This window comes from Grampus griseus (genome assembly GCF_964374135.1).
Source record: "Grampus griseus genome assembly, chromosome: 14".
NCBI lineage: Eukaryota > Metazoa > Chordata > Mammalia > Artiodactyla > Delphinidae > Grampus > Grampus griseus.
The window spans coordinates 71,091,180-71,109,555 of NC_139008.1; the positions used below are offsets into that span (position 1 = coordinate 71,091,180).

General features: G+C 46.3%; 1 protein-coding gene across 1 annotated transcript in view; it reads right to left on the reverse strand.

The window, feature by feature from the left end:
- The window catches only part of PTPRT (protein tyrosine phosphatase receptor type T), a gene marked incomplete at both ends in the record, with an annotated part of 1,086,576 nt that overhangs the window by 66,057 nt on the left and 1,002,143 nt on the right, over nucleotides 1–18,376 (reverse strand). Inside the window, 3 exon segments of the mRNA XM_082671082.1 lie at nucleotides 2,325–2,412; nucleotides 5,956–5,982; nucleotides 5,984–6,040. Coding sequence (XP_082527208.1) covers nucleotides 2,325–2,412; nucleotides 5,956–5,982; nucleotides 5,984–6,040 — 172 coding nt within the window.

Consider the following 18,376-nt stretch of genomic DNA (forward strand, 5'->3'; position numbering starts at 1 on the left):
CTTGTCTCTCGAGGGACAGGGTCTCTTTACTGTGCTCTAATTGTTTATTTTTTCTATTATTATTTTCCCTTATACTATTGCATCATGATACCCATTGTACAGAGAGAAGACTAAGGCTTACAGTGAGTACACAAGGTCTTACAGCCTATAATTTAGTGGATCCCATCTGAACTCACCATCTGATACGGCGAACAGACAAGTGACCAGATATTTGAGGGCACTAGTACACGATGGTGCTCAAGCAGAGGATGGTCAGAGCAAGCAGAACCTGTACCTGGAATGCGAGTTCCCCGGCAGCAGAGACTGAGTGTCCCAGTGCCCAGCACGGGGCCTGGCTCAGAGAAGGCCCACACATCATAGGTCTTCATACACATTTCCTGACTGTTTGAACGTCTCTTCCCAACACTACATTTGCAAGAAATCTTTTCTTTTCTTTTTTTTTTTTTTAAGAAATCTTGCTGTCTGCATGACTCTCTTCCAAGAGACAAATTACAAATGTTTTTCTGATTAGTTCTCCTATTCATAGCCGATTTCTAAATCAGCACAGGAAACAGCTAAGCTAAAACTTCTGCCTCTTTTTTCCTTTACAGGCCGCCTATATCTTACGCTTTCTTCCTCTAAGCTTTTTCTTAGGCAACGTCTAGACAGTGAAAGAAAACAAAACAAAACACTGAACTGTGCTAGAAATAATTCGTTATTCAGGATTTTTTTTTTTGGGCTGAACTGGGTTACTCTGAGAACTGAGACCAAGGGATACTTCGTGCCCAACTGGTGAGATGTCAAGTGGTCCAGGTTGGCTGTGCCGCGGCAGACAGGGGCTGTTGTTGACACCTGTTCTAATCAGAGTATGTGCTTGCCATTTTGTACGAGGTAAGTTCGTCCTCTGTATTTATGTTGTGTAGAAGGCTGTGCACACCAGTATCTGGCAATGATCATACTTGTGTGTGAACTGTGTGTGGTGTGTAGTTCTATGGCAGTGTCTCTCTCCCTCTCCTCCCAGCACTGAGTATCATGCAGGGTCCCACACAAGTACTGGCACTGCCCTTGTTCAGGCCCCCTCGTCCCTTGCTAGGACTCTTACAGTAGCCTAAGTGGTCCCTCTGCCTCCAGCCTCTCTCAATCAAATCCACCTTCCCAATAAGCTGCCCTGGTGATCCTTCCAAAATAGACATCTGATTACGCTTCCCTGCCCCAACCTGGCTTATTCCACATCCCCACATGGGTATTCAGTGAATTTTGCTTAAAAGAAGGAGGATGGTGTATCCACACTGCTCATCAGTGACCCTGAGAAAGTAACTCTATGGCTATGAGTAATGGTGCCAGGTACTGTGCCAAGGGTTTTACAAACCTTTTTTCAACCATCCTACCTTCATTCTTTTCCTCACTTTAAAGGCGAGAAAACTGAAGCTCAGAGAGGTCAGGTCACCTGCCCAGGGCCCCACAGCTGGGATAGGAGCCCAGGCAGTCTGACTCCAGAGCGCTCGAGCTACTCTGTGCCACTGCTTTCATCAAATCACACACCAGCGGGTGCTTCCAGGAATGCTAGAGCTCACCGCTGAGCAAAAGGCAATGTTCTTCCACGCCTCCCCCCAGGTCCACACAAAGCAAGCTTTCTGCTGCAGGCTCAGGGCCCCCAAACACCCGTGCCGACACAAGCCCTGAGTCGCAGGCACTCACCACAGGGCCCTGTCCCAGCCAGCAAGCAGTGGGGTCTGGCAGGAGTCGTGATGCCCTACACTCTACCTCTTGTGTGAAGAGGGTAACCCTGGGCTCCCCTGAGCCCTGAGCTGGCCCAAACCCTCAGCTGCAGGCCAGAGTTCCTGGCTCCTTTTGAGTGCCCATCCTTGCTTGGGACTCGACCTCCTTGGAATAGCATCATCTCTCACCTAGGTGTTCTCAGCCCCTCCTTCACGGGCTGGACCTCGCTCTCCACCCCCAAGATGCTGCCATGATGGGTTTTTGCAGAGGGGGCCTGCTGGGAACACCTTGTGGCTGGGCTTCCTCCCCGACCTGAAGAATTCTTGAGCGGGCAAGATCCAAGCTTCAGAGGTTTCCTGCATCTACTGTGCCAGCTCACTTTGCCCATGTATGCCCGCCCAATGCCCGCCCAGCTCCCTGCCTGCCCCCTCTGGCTGAGATCAGCCATGCTCTGTCATCCAGGCCAGGGATGGCAGGGAGGTTGAGACAGAGCTCCATGCTTAGCATGTGGACCCAAATCTGGAAACATCAAGGATTATTTGGTAACAAATTCCAGATAAATAATAGTGATAGCTTATTTGTGTCTGTGTTCCCAAAGCCTGGAGCCCTCCCAGAAAGTCACCTACAGGATATGATGTTGCCGTATCGATTCTTGTTGCGGTTTTCATCCTCTTTGGCTGTGTCCCACGAGGCTGTCTGCCCCTCCGGTAAGGCCTAGAAAGAAAGGACAGAGTGATTAGAATGGCTTGAGATAGGAGCTTTATCTGGGTGTCCACGGGGAAAACGAGACCCACTGTGATGGGTCACATAGTGCAAAAGACTGTGTGTTCTTGGATGGAGCCTGGGGAGAACACAGACTTGTCCCCTCCCTGGCTTATTCACCTGTTCAGGGACTCAAATGTTACTGATGTCTTTCGTGTGTCATGAGCTCAAATCTGGTGCAGTAGGGGAGTCATTTGTTCATTCGTTCACTGACGGATATTTGAATCCCGAATATGTGTTTGGTGCTATTCTAGGTACTTGGGATACAGCGAAATAGACAAAGCCCCCTTGAGCTTTCAGTCAACTGGGAGATGCAGCAAATGAACAAGCAAACATATATAATTTTAAATAGTGTAAAATTCTGTGAAGAGAATAAAGCAGGGTAGAGGTACAGTGATCGTGCATGAGAATTATTTTGGATTGCACAGTCTGGGAGGGCTTCTCTGAGGAGGTAACATTTAAGCGAATTCCTTCATGATGTGAAAAAGCCGGTCATGCCAAGAAAAGTGGGAAGTGTTTTCCAGGCAGAGAGGACAGTGGAGGCAAAGGTGGTAACCGAGTGACCATGTTCAAGGATGAGGTGGGGAAAGCAGTGACAGAAGCATCTGGAGAGGCAGGGAGAGTTCAGGCTTTATAAGGCATTGTGGTCATTGGTAACGAGTTGGGTACTATTCCAGGTGTGATAGGAAACCATTTGAGGGTTTTGAGCAGGGCAGTTAGCTAATTTGATTTATATTTTACAAAGCAGCACATTCTGGCTCATGTATGGAACAGAGACTCCAGGAGGCCCAGGGAGGAAGCAGGGAGATCAGTTAGGAAGTTGTTACAATAGTCCTGCCAAGAGATGATGGTACCTTGGACCAAGATGGTGCAGTAGATGTGGTGGGAAGTGATGCAGTAGATGTGGTGGGAAGTGATTACTTTTGGATGTTCAGTTGAATATTGCAGATTTTGGCTCTCCCCCAGAAGCAGCCTCAGCAACAAGGATTCTAGCATTTGGGAGGCAATCCTAAGGAGCTCATGGGTGGGAGAGTGGGAAAAGTCAGACAATCGAGGGAAGAATGCCAATAAATACAGGGTACATCAACGAACAAATAACCACTGCACCTGAGGCTTAATCCCATGGGCCCATCTCATGGCTCAGAGTTGTTCTCCCAGAGGAAGAAGGGAGTTGGGGTATTTATCCCCCAGTTCCCATCCATCACTGATTGAGGACAACTCTTAGGAAATCCCTTGGCACTTCTGTCACGCTCTGTAGACAAGTGTGCATACTCTTTTGTCTTAAGGAAGCACTCAGGCAAAAAGTCGCAAGTGCTTGCAAGAGGCGGGCACTGGGTGGGCATACACGGGCAAAGTGAGTGTGGAGGGGATGTGGGCAGGGCACCAACACATCTACTACAGACGAGGACTATGCAGGAAAGAGAAGGATGGAGGCTGACTGGTTAAAGAACGGAGTGGAGAGTCGCATCTTTTATTGAGACGGAGAAGAAACAGATGGGGGAGCAACAGGTTTGGGGAAGCACGAATTAAATGTTGTGTTCTGGGTAGATAAAGTATTGAATACTTAGAACCATGTATAGCACTTGCTTCTAAACGTGTTCAAAACAGTAAAAGAACAGGAGCAGCAGCCATGTTTGAGGTGACTAGTCAACTTTCAAGCTGAGATACTGAGCCGGAAGTTGGACACAGAGGTTCAGAGCCAGAGTTAGAAGGAAGGAAGAGATGGGACTCATCAGTTTAGGAGAAGACAGATGAGTGAACAACCATGTGACGTGATCTAGCAGTTATGAGCCAAGTGTTATGGAAACACTGGGGAGGGTGCAGCCACCTGTCTCACAGAGAAGGAAGAGGGGCATCTCAGGGAGTGTGAACAGCTTTAGAAAAGCTGCAGAAGCATGAATGTCAAACCACATCTTGACTACCGGCCCTACCCTGTCTCTGGTAGAAGAGGGTGGATGCCCTGCTCATGGCCCCTGCACTACTTCTGAGACTGAATTTGCTACCTCTTCAGTAGCAAATAGCTACTCCTGTCAGCAGGGCAGGGGAGAGGAGCTTCCAGTCATCTTAATACACCAGCCTTGACTTTGCCCAACTATTTCTTAGCAGGTCTACATCCTAAGCAAGGAGAAGTCTGTAACCTGATTGGTCAGAAATTCAGCCATTCAGTAGGCAATGTTTTATGGGCAGGCAGGACCACTGTCTATTCAAAGCCCAGACCATGCGTGATTCCCCCTTTCTTGCTTCCAGTCTCCCACGTCTCTTCCAAGCCAGGCTGGGTGGGTCTTCTTCTAGAGCAGGAGTTGGCAACCTTTTTCTGTAGTGGGTCAGATAACAGGCAGCATGGGCTTGGTAAGCCACGCAGTCTCTGTTCCAAGTACTCATACTCAACTCCACCGTTGTAGAGAGGACACAGTCCTAGACACAATGCAAACACATGGGCATGTCTGTGTTCCACTAAAATTGATTTACAAAAGCAAGTGTTGGGCTGGATTTAGCCTGTGGCTGTAGTTTGCTGACCTTTATTCTAAAAGCACGACCATGATCCTCCTCTGTGCAGTGGTTGGGTAGATAGAATGGGTGCCCATTCTGCTACCTAGCCATACCAGATTGAATGAAGATGGGGTGAGAGGTCCTTGCCCAGGCTAAGCCATGTTCTCTAACTTAGTTTTGCCCAGGGTTTTAGACTGGGGTAACAGAGTGCCTTCCCAGCAATTACTTGATCAGAATGTTGTTCTTTGTGTGTCAGAAACCCTTAGACTGGTACCCCGGAGGAGAAGCAAAACAGGTTCTAGGCTCTGCCCCAAATCTGAGCGTGGAAAAGTGCTATGGAGATAGGAGTGTGCTCGTTCTGCAAATGGAGGGCTTGTCTCTCCTCTTTCCCCCCCCATCCTGTATTTACTCATTATAATTGACCATCACCCTGCATCCCTCTTGCCACCGGTGCAGACCATCTGCAGACCCCAAATGGCTCGTGCTTTGCCGTGGAACTCTTAGAACCCAGATTCCAGCCCTTGGCCTCATCGTCTCACCGAGCCAGGTAGCTCCAGCTCTTTCAGGCAACTTGCCAGGCCTATATACTCCGGGTTCTCTGCAGGGGTGGGGAGTGCTTGTCTCAGTGGTGGCATTAGACTTCTTGATGTTTAAACTGATATTCTGGGGATGGATTTCTACCTGAAACCCTCTGTAATAAAAGCCACTATTCATCTAATATCCACCTAAAGTGCTAAGAAACCGAGAAGAGCACCCTCTGAATGTTTTCATACTCATTTTTTGGGCAAAAAAAATCTGCTGGCTACTCATTATGTGCCAGGATTCAGGTTACAGTTAGATTAAGGTTTTGTAATGGCTGAACATTAGAATTGTCTGGGGAAGCTTTAAAACTCCCAGGCCCTACCCCAGACCATTAAATCAGAGTCTAATCAGGCACCAGTGGTATTTAAAGCTCCCCAGGGGATTCTAATGTGCAGTCATGATTCTTGCAAACAGTGAATTTACCTGGAGAAATACTTTTCCACAGGTCTCCTCTTGCTTTGGATTTGTCCCCTCCAATCCATTCTCCTGTATAATCAGAGAGATCTTTCTAATATGTGAATAGGACCCAGTTACTCCCCTTGCCATTGTCACTTCAGTATACATTCCAAACTCTTTAGTACAAGGTCCTTAATGATTTCACCCCATATGCCCCTCCAGCCTCATTTCTTACCCTTAGAACAATATTTCAGTGATTAGCAACTAAACACAATGCCAGAGACAATTTCAGGTGTTACAGACTTCTGAGACTGACTATACACACAGTGTTCCCTCTGCCTGAAATTCTCTTCCACCTGAGTCTGGCTGGTAAACTCCTACATATCCTTGAAAACCCAGTTCAAACATCTTCTCTTTGGTGAAACCTTCCTTGCTTACTTTCCCACCATCCCACTGCATCCCCAGCTAGTCAGTCACTTCTTCTATTAGCTGGACTCCTTTACATCTGATAATTTGAATGTCTTGTCTTCCAACCTGGTGATGGGCTACTCCAGGTAAAGGGTAGCATCTTATTTATGTCTGTATCTTCATAACCCAATACTGGCTTTGTATTTCATATGTGCTTGAATCACCCCTTTTGAATAAACGAATGGATGGATAGATGGAAAAAAAAATAGTGTGTGAGATGGCTTCTGTGCATACAGAGGCAAAGATCCTGGAATCTCAGAGGTGTAAGTGGCCTTGAAAATAATTTGTTTGTGCTCCCTTCCACAATCAGCTGATAAGCTGATCCCTAACATCTGTTAATTGGATACCATCAAACTTGGATGCCCTTGGTGATGGAGAGCTCACTACACCATAAAGCTTCCTGCCTCACTTTTGGACAGACCCTCTGGGCATTTCTTTGTTTACTCTGCCTCCGCGTACTTCGCTTTGCCCTGATCCACGGGGACCCACAGAGTACGTATGCACCCTCTGCACCACGGTACTGCAGAAGTTTAATGAACGTCCCTGCCCACCCTCAGAGTCCTGAAATGGCACAGTTTGGGAGTCCTTTCAACATCCATGCTCTTCAGGATAAACCCAGTGCGAAGATATCCTTTGAAAAATCCTAGATAGTTGTGATGAGTGGCATGTCTCCGTGGGAGACCATGCAGGCTCCTGGCACAGTCTTGGGAGCCTCTGTGTCCCCCCCGGTGGGGGATGAAGGAGAATGTGTTGGCCCGGGGGCCGTGATGATGTTGACAAAGGCTGAGAGGCAACACCTCAGGCAGCCGCCCAGGAGTGAGTGGTAATGACCCCTTAGTTTGCAGACTTTGATCACACATCCATTTCCATTTTTAGGGAGCTGCAACCTAATAGGGGATAATCTCAGGAAGGAAAAAAATATGAGGGGGAGTCTCATCTCCGTCTTCAAAGTGAGCCAGCCGAGGGGGATTATTTTTGTATCAGTGGCTAGTTGCAGTAGATTGACCAGGGAATGGTGGCAGTCATTAGGGCTAATCACATTCTTCTGAAACCAGAACTGCCATCTCATTATATTCATCCATTATCAATCTCCGCTTTGCTTTTCTCATTCTCTTCCCCTTAGAGTGCTGAGCTCTATTTTTACACTCTTCTCTTAGTGTGGAAATGTTTCCAACTCTTCCACAGTGTTGCTTTTCTAAGGCAGTCATTTTTCTTTTTTTTTTTTTTTAAGTCCTAAAAGGTGTATTGGGGGCTGTCTGCATCTCTGGAGGTCTGAGCTGTGGTATTCACAGAATCCTCAAAAGGCAGATCTGAAAGGATCTTTTGAGAATGTTATTGCCTCACTTTACAGATCAGCAAAGTGAGGTCTGAAAACAAGAAATGACTCACCCAAGAATGCGTATTAAGTGAGCCCTTCTTCCCTGTGTCCCTTCTTCCTTCTCTCTTTCCTTCCATTTCCAATGACCACCTGGGCACTAGGACTACGCTAGGTCCTAGAAATAATAGCAATGAACACGGCAGACAAGATCTCATGGACTTTCTGTCCTAGTTGTGGGAAGGTGCAAACAATAAACAAGATAATTATTGTTTAAAACAAGTGCTACAAAGGCAACAAACAAAGTCCTGGGAGACACAGTGACTGGAATAGGCACCGCTTTAGGTAGGGTGGCTTGGGCAGAACTCTTGGAAAAGGTGGCATTTGAGGAGGAAAAGAGCAGCCCCTGACTTCCAGGGGCTGGCCTGGCACTGCCAGCTGGACCTTGGTGTTTTCCTGTTGAACTTAAACAATTTCACAGAATGCCAACACCAGACAAAGCTCCTCTGAGACCAGGATGGAACAAGGCTAAAACTAGACCACTCTGTAGTCATATCCAAACACAAACAGGAATGTTGCCCAAGCCAAAAAAAACCAACAACAACCCACCCTCCATCCTGGCTCATGTGTGATGCTGCTCCTTTGCCAATTTCAGCTGTAGCCCCGAGCCTGTTCCCCCTTCTAATAGTTAAGATTTATTAAGGTACCCAACCCTACCACTTCCTATTGGTGTCTAATCTAGAACAAAGCCTCAAATCACCTAACACAGCTCACATCCCATGAGCCCTTTCTGACACCCTCTTCCTGAGATTTCCCACAGTTCCTAAATCCAGCTTATTCAACTCCAGGTGTACTTCTACTGGTCTCCTGTTGACACATCTGAGCTGAAAAATAGATGATGAGCAGAAGCCAGCTCTATGGCAAGAGCTGGGGGAAGAATGTTCCAGGATGACAACGGGTGTGGAGGCCCTGAGATGGAATGAGTTTGGTGTGTTCTAGAACTTGAAGGGAGGCTCTACAGAGCTGAGAGAATATAAGTGACACATCATGTGGATGGGGAAGGTGTGGTGCTCAGCTGAGGTCTTGTGGACCACGGCCAAGAATCAGAGTTTTATTTTAAGTCAATGGGGATGCTTTGGACATTTTTAAAAATGAGGAGGCGAAGCCAGTACCAGCATCGTGACAAGTGGCTGAGAGCACTCGTCTCTTAAACCCTCCCTGTATCCTTCTTGACAGGCTTCACAGACTTTAGGATAAGATTATCATCTGGTACTTGTCCCAGACCAACTCTTCTTATGGTCGGTAGGCATTCCACCTACCCACCCACCCACCGTCCCTCTCGGTCAAGGAGCTGAGGTCCTGGAGCCAGGGGGAGCTCAGGTCACCTGACCGCAAGTCACAGGCTTCTTCTGACCTGTTATGCTGAGTCGCAGGACTCCGCAACCTAGCCCGGTTTCCCCCCTTAATACTTCAATTTCTTGTTAGAACTGAGAATTGGCCCTGATGTCTGCTTGGCTGACTCCTCTTCCTACCTGTTGGTTTGGCCCTACTGAGATAAGAAAGTCCTTTCTGAAGCTTGCCACCCTTCTTGGACACTCTTCTCTGTACCTAAGCCTCCTTGAGTTAGGCCCCAGATAGCGAGACATCAGAACAGAGTCTCCAAGAGTAGCTCACTCCAATCCATGGCTGAGAGTATCCTGCTCCATTTCCTTTACCTGTTCACCCACTAACCTCAGCGGATTCTGTCAGCTATGAGGCCCTCCTCACTCCCTTTGGCCTGACTGTATCCCTGGAGATAATTAATTGGATATGATATGCCCTGGGGTGTAGCAAAACCAGGCCCAGGGAATGCTGACCAGGCAGTTCCTGGCTGATGCTTCAGGGCACAGCCGAGGGCATGCTTCCTCCATGATCAGTCTGGGCTGCCAGGGTTTCTCCGTGACCCCACCCACCACTGCACTCTCCTGATGCAGGGAAGATCCCAGCGAGTCTTCACAAAGGAGGAGCCATTTTACCTGGGTCTTTCACACATCTGTCTCGTCAAGAAACATCTCTTGCCATGCATTTGAGAGGGAAAAGGCAGGGCTTTGCAAAAGGGAGACAGACTAGAGTGTTTGGATATTTTTACTGCAAATCATTTTACCACTCCAAGTCTCAATTAACTTTTTTGAAAATTAAGTCAATAATACACCCTTCAGGCTAGGTGTGGGGGAAGGATCTGACTACACAGGGGCGGCATGGGGAATTCTTTTGCCAATGGAACTCTTATGTACCTTGATTGTTTTGGTGTTTATGTGACTCCATGCATGTTAAAACTCATAGAATTGTATACCCTGCGACCCCCAAATAAATTTTGCAGCATATAAATTTAAAAATGAAAAAAATACACCCCACGGAGTTTTGTGATGATTAGTGACTACCTGAGATAATGCCTGTAGGCACCTAACCCAATGCCTGGCACATGGCAGGTGTTCAGACTCTTCCATCCCAAGGATATGCTATCCAGCCCCCTTGTTTCACGCCCAGAATTCATTCTCTGCCTCCTATTGAGCAGAAACATCCAGATTATTGTCACAAGACAAAAGCGGGGGGCTCCTTGGTTTGCCTCAGACCAAAGGGGTTCCTGGGATGTAGAACTTTCGTTTAAAACTGGGACGATCCTGGGAAAACTGGGACAACCTGGTCACAGGTAAGACACAGTATTAAGGGAGTGAGAAGGAGTTTTATGGGCGGTTGGAAGCCTAAGGTCTGGTCTCAACTGAGGTCCATGAGCTCAATAAGTACCCATGTTTACTGAAGGCCATGGCTAGTTGGTGGATGGCAAAGGTTACCATGGATGGCTGTACAGGCTGTGCACAACACAAGAGCACCAAATCGAAGGGAGCACCGTTCCTCTGGTAGGCATGACAGATTTCTGTATATATTATGAACATCTTCTGCACGGTGATAAAGCCAAGTATCTTGAGACAGGTGTACCTTTTGCTATTTCACTCTAAGGCGCTGTATGAGTCAGCGGTGGCCCTGGCAGAGACCACGCTTTCAACAAATGCCTGCTTCTCTGCTGAAAAGCACACGCCTTAGGGATTATAAACGTGGACAGAGAAGGCAGGAGAGGATGACTAATGACATCTCCTCAGAGTGGCATCAGGAGAGCAAATATTATTGTGTGCCACGCCACTAAGGAGACGGTAATTTATGAGTTCTGGGGATGTTGAGTCAAAAATCGGAGGGCGGCAAGATGGGGGTATTTGTCTGTGACAGGAGTTTGGAACGAGCAGAAGAGTTGAGTATCTATCTGCATCTAGAGTCACAAAGCACCCTTTAAAAGGCCCCACTGAAAGCTACGAGATCTCTTTTAAATGACAAAATTTAGGTCAGCTGTTCTCAAACTTTGGTAGGGTTCCAGATTTTCTAGAGAATTTGGTAGAATGCAGAGGCCTTGGCCCTGTCCTGCATCCATGAGCCTGTGTCTCAATGTTCTTTACTAACTCCAGGTGGTCCTGACACATAACACAGTTTAAGAACCACTGTTTTAGGCAGGAAGGTGATTGGAAACAGCAAATTCCAGGGGAAGACTCACTCTGAAGACACTCTATGCACCTACAGAGACAGCCCACGACGTGAGGGTCTTTCTGTGCCAGTGTCTTTCTTTAAGAAATACTGCCTTTTAAATTTCTGGATGGCGCTATTTTTTTTTTCAGTTTTTTAAACTGAAGTACAGTTGATTTACAAATTGTGCCAATCTCTGTGGTACAGCAAAGTGACTCTGAGTCTAAAATACGGCACAAATGAACCTATCTACCAAACAGAAACAGACTCATAGACCTACAAAACACACTTGTGGTTGCCAAGGGGGAGGGCGGAGGGAGAGGGATGGACTTGGAGGTTAGGGTTGGTAGATGCAAACTATTACATTTAGAATGGATGGGACTATTCTTTTTATTTTATTATTATTTTTTTTACCATCTTTGTTGGAGTATAATTGCTTTACAATGGTCTGTTAGTTTCTGCTGTATCACAAAGTGAATCAGCTATACGTTTACATATATCCCCATATCCCCTCCTTCTTTCATCTCCCTCCCACCCTCCTTATCCCACCCCTCTAGGTGGTCACAAAGCCCCGAGCTGATCTCCCTGTGCTATGCGGCTGCTTCCCACTAGCTATCTATTTTACATTTGGTAGTGTATATATGTCCATGCCACTCTCTCACTTCACTGATGGGACTATTCTTAACCATAAAGTTTTTCACCAGTACTCTGCAAATCAATTAAATTAATATTTAGTATACTATTTTCCACATGCTTCAGAGAAGCATGAGAGATGAGGAAGATGCTGGCCTTACTTCCAAGAGGCCTATAGTTTGATGGGAAAGCTCAGACTAGTGTACCTCTATTCCTCCCATCTCTGAGCCTATGACCTGGGGGACCCCTGCCTCCCATTCCAGGCTACAGACTTCTGGTCCTGTCCACACATTTTCTCCATGCATGAGTTTCTGGGAGGGTGCCTCTGGGTCAACAGCTCTCCCCTAAACTTGAAGTCAGCTAGAGTTAAGGGGTGGACGGTCAAAGGCCATGATTTACCTTGTTCATTCTGTTCAGGAAAACTGTGAAAACTTCCTATTAGTCTCCCCAACTAGTTTCATATTGATTTTTCTTTTTCATAGACAGGCATCTTTGTTTCCTGTCTAAGAGCTGGCTTGCAACATTTCAACTCTTTTATGTTTCTGAGCCCCTAAACCTCTGTTTCACTCTGTCAGACATGCTCTTCCTCTACCCAGCCTTCTACTTTTCTTCAGCTCAGTGCCTCATCTTTTAGAAAGCTTCTGATTGATGCTGGCAGTAATCACTGACAAAAAGCAAAAATAAACGACAAAACCCTGCTTTCACCCTGGACCGCCCTTTCTCATGGGTCCACAAAGCATGTTAACTAGAGTTCCGTCATGTGATTATGTGGTGTGGTAAGACCCTGAGCTTCCTTCAAAGTAGGGTCTTTATTTTCTTTCTGTATCTTCCTAACTATCTCCAGTAAACTACACAGTGTAAGGTACTCAGTAAGTGTTTCTGGCCAAATGAAGTACCAGCATATATTATCAGCCTTCAGGAGTCCATGCTATGTAGTCAAACATGTCACAGAAGATGAAACATGGACCCAGAGATGGAAGAGTCTTGTCCAAGTCCACCCAGCATATCAGTAGCAGATTGAGAACCACGTCTTAACTCTCACTTGAGACACTTTTCTATGGTGCCACCTGAAAATTGCTCACTTGGTTGGGGAGGATTCCAATTAAACAGAAAATATTGTTTGCTGGGTTACAAACAGAATACTAAGTGGAAAAATAAAAATAAACTCAAAGGAAAGGACTCAGTTAATAGTCTCTTGTACATGAGCTCTTTCTTGCTAGGAAAACTTCCAAGTCTGAAACCACATGGTTCCTGATGTCTTTTGGTCACCTCTGGAAAAGGCCCAGTTTCTCCTTATTTTAATCCACGGTGAGTGGAATGAAATGAGCAGGCAGAGTCAAGTCTTTCTATTTTGGTCATTATGAGTTTCCAGAGTTGGAGAACAACCATGGTTTTCCCTTTCACGATTTGGGCTTCTGCCACTAATTCCCCATGCCCCTACCCAAGAATCACTCACTTGCAAATTGAGCAGCTGGGCCAGAATCTCTCAGAGATCACCTGCAGTGGCATGTTCTGGGACTCTTTTACCAACTGAGGAGAGAAAAAAACTGTGGGAGAAGCAGGAGGTCCACTCTGTCTCTGCTCAGGTGGCTCTGAGCAGAGAAGAGGGCACCTGGGGAGACCCGAAGCATCCATCTCCTTGGTTACCCTCCATCGGGAGGCTGCCTGCCCACCACCACTTAGATGACTAAGAGAAAGATGGCAACACTGGCCTCACCCCACACAAGCCATGCACATGGCGTATCTGCCCAGAGCTGGAAAATGAACAAATGTTTGCTCTTCATTAGGCTGCATCACATTCCTCACAGCTGGTCCTTGTTGCCTTAAATAATCTTAATGGAGCTGTAGTAACCAATACCTTCTGGTTTCCCTACTGGGCTTGTTCTATTCATGATGAAGACAGGCTGCCTGGGTTGGACTGGATTAACATGCTTCTCTTCCTTCTCTCCATCACAAAGTCACCCCACCCTATTGCCCCACATCCTTCCCAAACTTGATACTCATCTGACCACGACAGTGTCTGGCGTTCTAGGACTCACAGACAATCCCACTCTCCAGCCAACATCTGTTAGCGTTTGATGGCATGCTTAGGATTTTTGGTTTGTAACTGGGGAAGGTGCCCCCAACTTTGGGCTGGGGGAGGTAGGAGGGGGAGGAGGGAAGACTCTGCAGTCCAGGATCACGTGAAGAAGCCCCTTGACTCTAATGTGACTGTGGTCCAATAGCAGGGCAGATTTGTGGGGTCCTCACATGCCTCCATGGGCATCGGATGTGACCGGGAGCAAGTACAGCAGGTGAGGGGAAGGGTCTGTGGACACAAGCAGGGCACGTGCAGGGGGCTCCACGGGCCTCCTCAGACCAGCGTCTCAACCTTGAAAGTACATTAGAGTCCTCTGGAGAGCTTAAGAAATACTGATCCCTGGATCCCACTTCCAGAGATTCTGATTTAATTGGTCTGAAGGATGGCCCGGGTGTTGGTGTTTTTAAAACTTCCCTGGGTTATTCTAATGTGCAGTCAAGATTGAAAGCCTCTAAGACTCAGATCTGTAGGGGAAGTGCAGTTAATTTGCCTCAGGCCTCCTTGAGTTCTTAGGAACCCAAGGTCCCTGGTCAATCACGGTGGCTAGGACTTGAGACATAACTACGGGGGTGGTAGCCCCAGAGAGTGGGGTCCAGTGGAGCTACAGGTGGGATGGGAGATCCGGCTGGCCTGGACAATTGGTTCCCACTGAGACTCCCAATGTATCATGGACAGAAGCACTCTTTGGATCACTCTGACCAATGTCTTCATGCCCATTGCATAAATACGAAAATGGAGGCCCAGAGAGGGGGAGTAACTGGCTCAAGGTCACCCAGATAGTTAATGAAAGAGACAGGGCTTAAATCTAGGCATTTTGACTCTCAATTCAGGACCATTCATGCATTATTTCAAGTCACCGAACTTAAAATATATGCATTGAGAGGTTCAAGTTTACACGCTAAAGAGAGCAAGCTGATTTTATGGCTCGACATGAAAGAATGTGTGTGGGCTTGTCTAGGCTCGGGGCACAGTCTCCAGGTTCAGGCAAACCCATATTTTCCTTGAATTACTGTCCCAGCCCCCTACCTGCCTCTGATCTCCCTGTTCTGATCTACGACAAATAGTTGCATCTAAAAGGCGAATCCAAAGTGGCTGTATCAATTTACATTCCCACCAACAGTGCAAGAGGGTTCCCTTTTCTCCACACCCTCTCCAGCATTATTGTTTCTAGATTTTTTGCTGATGGCCATTCTGACTGGTGTGAGATGATATCTCATTGTAGTTCTGATTTGCATTTCTCTAATGATTAATGATGTTGAGCATTCTTTCATGTGTTTGTTGGCAGTCTGTATATCTTCTTTGGAGAAATGCTATTTAGGTCTTCTGCCCATTTTTGGATTGGGTTGTTTGTTTTTTTGTTATTGAGCTGCACAAGTTGCTTGTAAATTTTGGAGATTAATCCTTTGTCAGTTGCTTCATTTGCAAATATTTTCTCCCATTCTGAGGGTTGTCTTTTTTCTTGTTTATGGTTTCCTTTGCTGTGCAAAAGCTTTTAAGTTTCATTAGGTCCCATTTGTTTATTTTTGTTTTTACTTCCATTTCTCTAGGAGGTGGGTCAAAAAGGATCTTGCTGTGATTTATGTCACAGAGTGTTCTGCCTATGTTTTCCTCTGAGAGTTTGATAGTGTCTGGCCTTACATTTAGGTCTTTAATCCATTTTGAGTTTATTTTTGCGTATGGTGTTAGGGAGTGTTCTAATTTCATTCTTTTACATGTAGCTGTCCAGTTTTCCCAGCACCACTTATTGAAGAGGCTGTCCTTTCTCCACTGTATATTCTTGCCTCCCTTACCAAAGATAAGGTGACCATATGTGTGTAGGTTTATCTCTGGGCTTTCTATCCTGTTCCATTGATCAATATTTCTGTTTTTGTGCCAGTACCATACTGTCTTGATTATCCTACTGGGCATATACCCTGAGAAAACCATAATTCAAAAAGAGTCATGTACCAAAATGTTCATTGCAGCTCTATTTACAATAGCCAGGACATGGAAGCAACCTAAGTGTCCAACAACAGATGAATGGATAAAGAAGATGTGGCACATATATACAATGGAATATTACTCAGCCATAAAAAGAAATGAAATTGAGTTATTTGTAGTGAGGTGGATAGACCTAGAGTCTGTCATATAGAGTGAAGTAAGTCAGAAAGAGAAAAACAAATACTGTATGCTAACACATATATATGGAATCTGAAAAAAAAAAGGTCATAAAGAACCTAGGGGCAAGACGGGAATAAAGACGCAGACCTACTAGAGAATGGACTTGACGATATGGGGAGGGGGAAGGGTAAGCTGTGACAAAGTGAGAGAGTGGCATGGACATATATACACTACCAAACGTAAAACAGAGAGCTAGTGGGAAGCAGCCGCATAGCACAGGGAGACCAGCTCGGTGCTTTGTGACCACCTAGAGGGGTGGGATAGGGAGGGTGGGAGGGAGGGAGACGCAAGAGGGAGGAGATATGGGAACATATGTATATGTATACCTGATTCACTTTGTTATAAAGCAGAAACTAACACACCACTGTAAAGCAATTATACTCCAATAAAGATGTTAAAAAAAAAAAAAAAATAAATAAAAGCAAATCCAGCTTAAAAAAATCCTGCTCCCTTCAATGGCTTCCCATTGCTCCTGGAATAAAATCCAAATCCCCTTGCCCACACCCCACGCCTGCCCCTACTAACAATTTCAGCCCCATCTCCTTCTTTGCTCCCTCCTATTTCTCAAGCTTTGGCTTAGGCTTTATGTCTTCCAGAAAGCCACTGGCTATCCATCCTCAGGCTAGGCTTAATGCATCCCACCTCCAAGGGCTCTGATAGCACTCTGGGGATACCTCTACTGTGACATTTTGCCAAACAGTGAAATAGTTTATATGCGCATCTCGAAGAATAAGCTCTAAGCTCCCCAGAAGACAAGGACTCCATCTTGTCTCCTCAGTTTCTAGAGTCCAGTACAATGCCTGGTCTATGAAAAGTGCTCTGACATCTCACAGTTGAAATTCTGTGTTTTTAATATCATCTATGTGCCAATGGCTCCCAAAGTTTTCTCCCCAGTCCAGGCTTCTTTCCCAAATTCCAGACTCATATATCCAGCTACCTACTTTCCATCTCCACTGAGATATCTAATAGACATCTTAGTTCAAAATCAAACTCCCCATTCCTTCCTTATCCCCAAGTCTGTTCCACCTGCAGCCTTCCCATCTCCACCGGTGGCAACTCCATCCTTCCAGTGGCTTGGGTAATAGCCTTGAAGTCACCCTTGATTCCTCTCTTTCTCTCCCAGGCCACATGTAATGTGTTAGAAAGTCCTGTTGGCTCTATCTTTAAAATACATTCAGAATCCAGCCACCTCTCTCCACCGCCGCTGCCACATCCCGGGTGAGTCAGCACTGTCTCTCTGCTGGGTCACTGCAGTGGGCTCGCAACTGGTTTCCCTGCTTTTACCCTTTCCTCCCTCTGTCTATTCTCCACAGAGCAGCAAGAATCAATCTTTCAAAATAATGTCAGAAAATTATCACTTGTCTTCTCAAAATGCTGCAGTGGCTTTTCATTTCATTCAGAGTAAAAGCCAAAGTCCCTATAATGACTTATAAGGCACTATACGATCAGGCCCCCTTTATTTCTCCAATTGCACCTTCTATTACTTTTCTTTCTTGTTCACTGGACTCACACCACACTTGACCTCCTTGTACATGCCAGATATATTACTCCCTTGATCTTGACTCTTTTCCTCCAGATACTTTCCAGCATGTCTCTGCTCAAATCTCATATTCTAATGAAAGACTGCCCTTTCAGCCTGTTTAATACTGGAACTCCTTCACCTCATGTCCCTGGAATATACCATCTCCCTTCCTTGCGCTTCTCTTTCATTTCCCATGGTACTTACTTGTGGAAGACTGTATTATCCACAGATTATATTTTCCACTACTCCTGTTCCGTATTCCCTCTTAGAATCTTGCAGCTACACCTCCCTTCATCAAGAGATGGAGTCTAATTCCCCTCCCCCAGAATGTAGGTAGTTATTGTTTGCGTATAACCAATATAAGGTGGTTGGAGTGATGCTGTGTGGCGTCCAACTGTAGGTAACAAGGGGTGACGCACTTTCCACCTTGTTAGCTAGCGGGCTCACCGGCAGAGCTCTGCGCCACCATGTAAGAAGTTCAGCGATCCCGAGGCAACCATGCTGTGTGGAAGCCCAGGCCACCGGAAGAGGCTGAGTGTAGGTGTTCCAGCTGGCAATCCCAGCTGAGATCCCAGCTGTTAGCTATCTGAGTGAAGACACTTTCAGATCTTCAGTCCCAAGCCTTAGAGCATTCCCAGTCAAGGCTTTAGACATCATGGAAGAGAGAAAGACTATCCCTGTTGTACCCTGTCCAAATGCCTGACCCACAGAATCAGTGAGC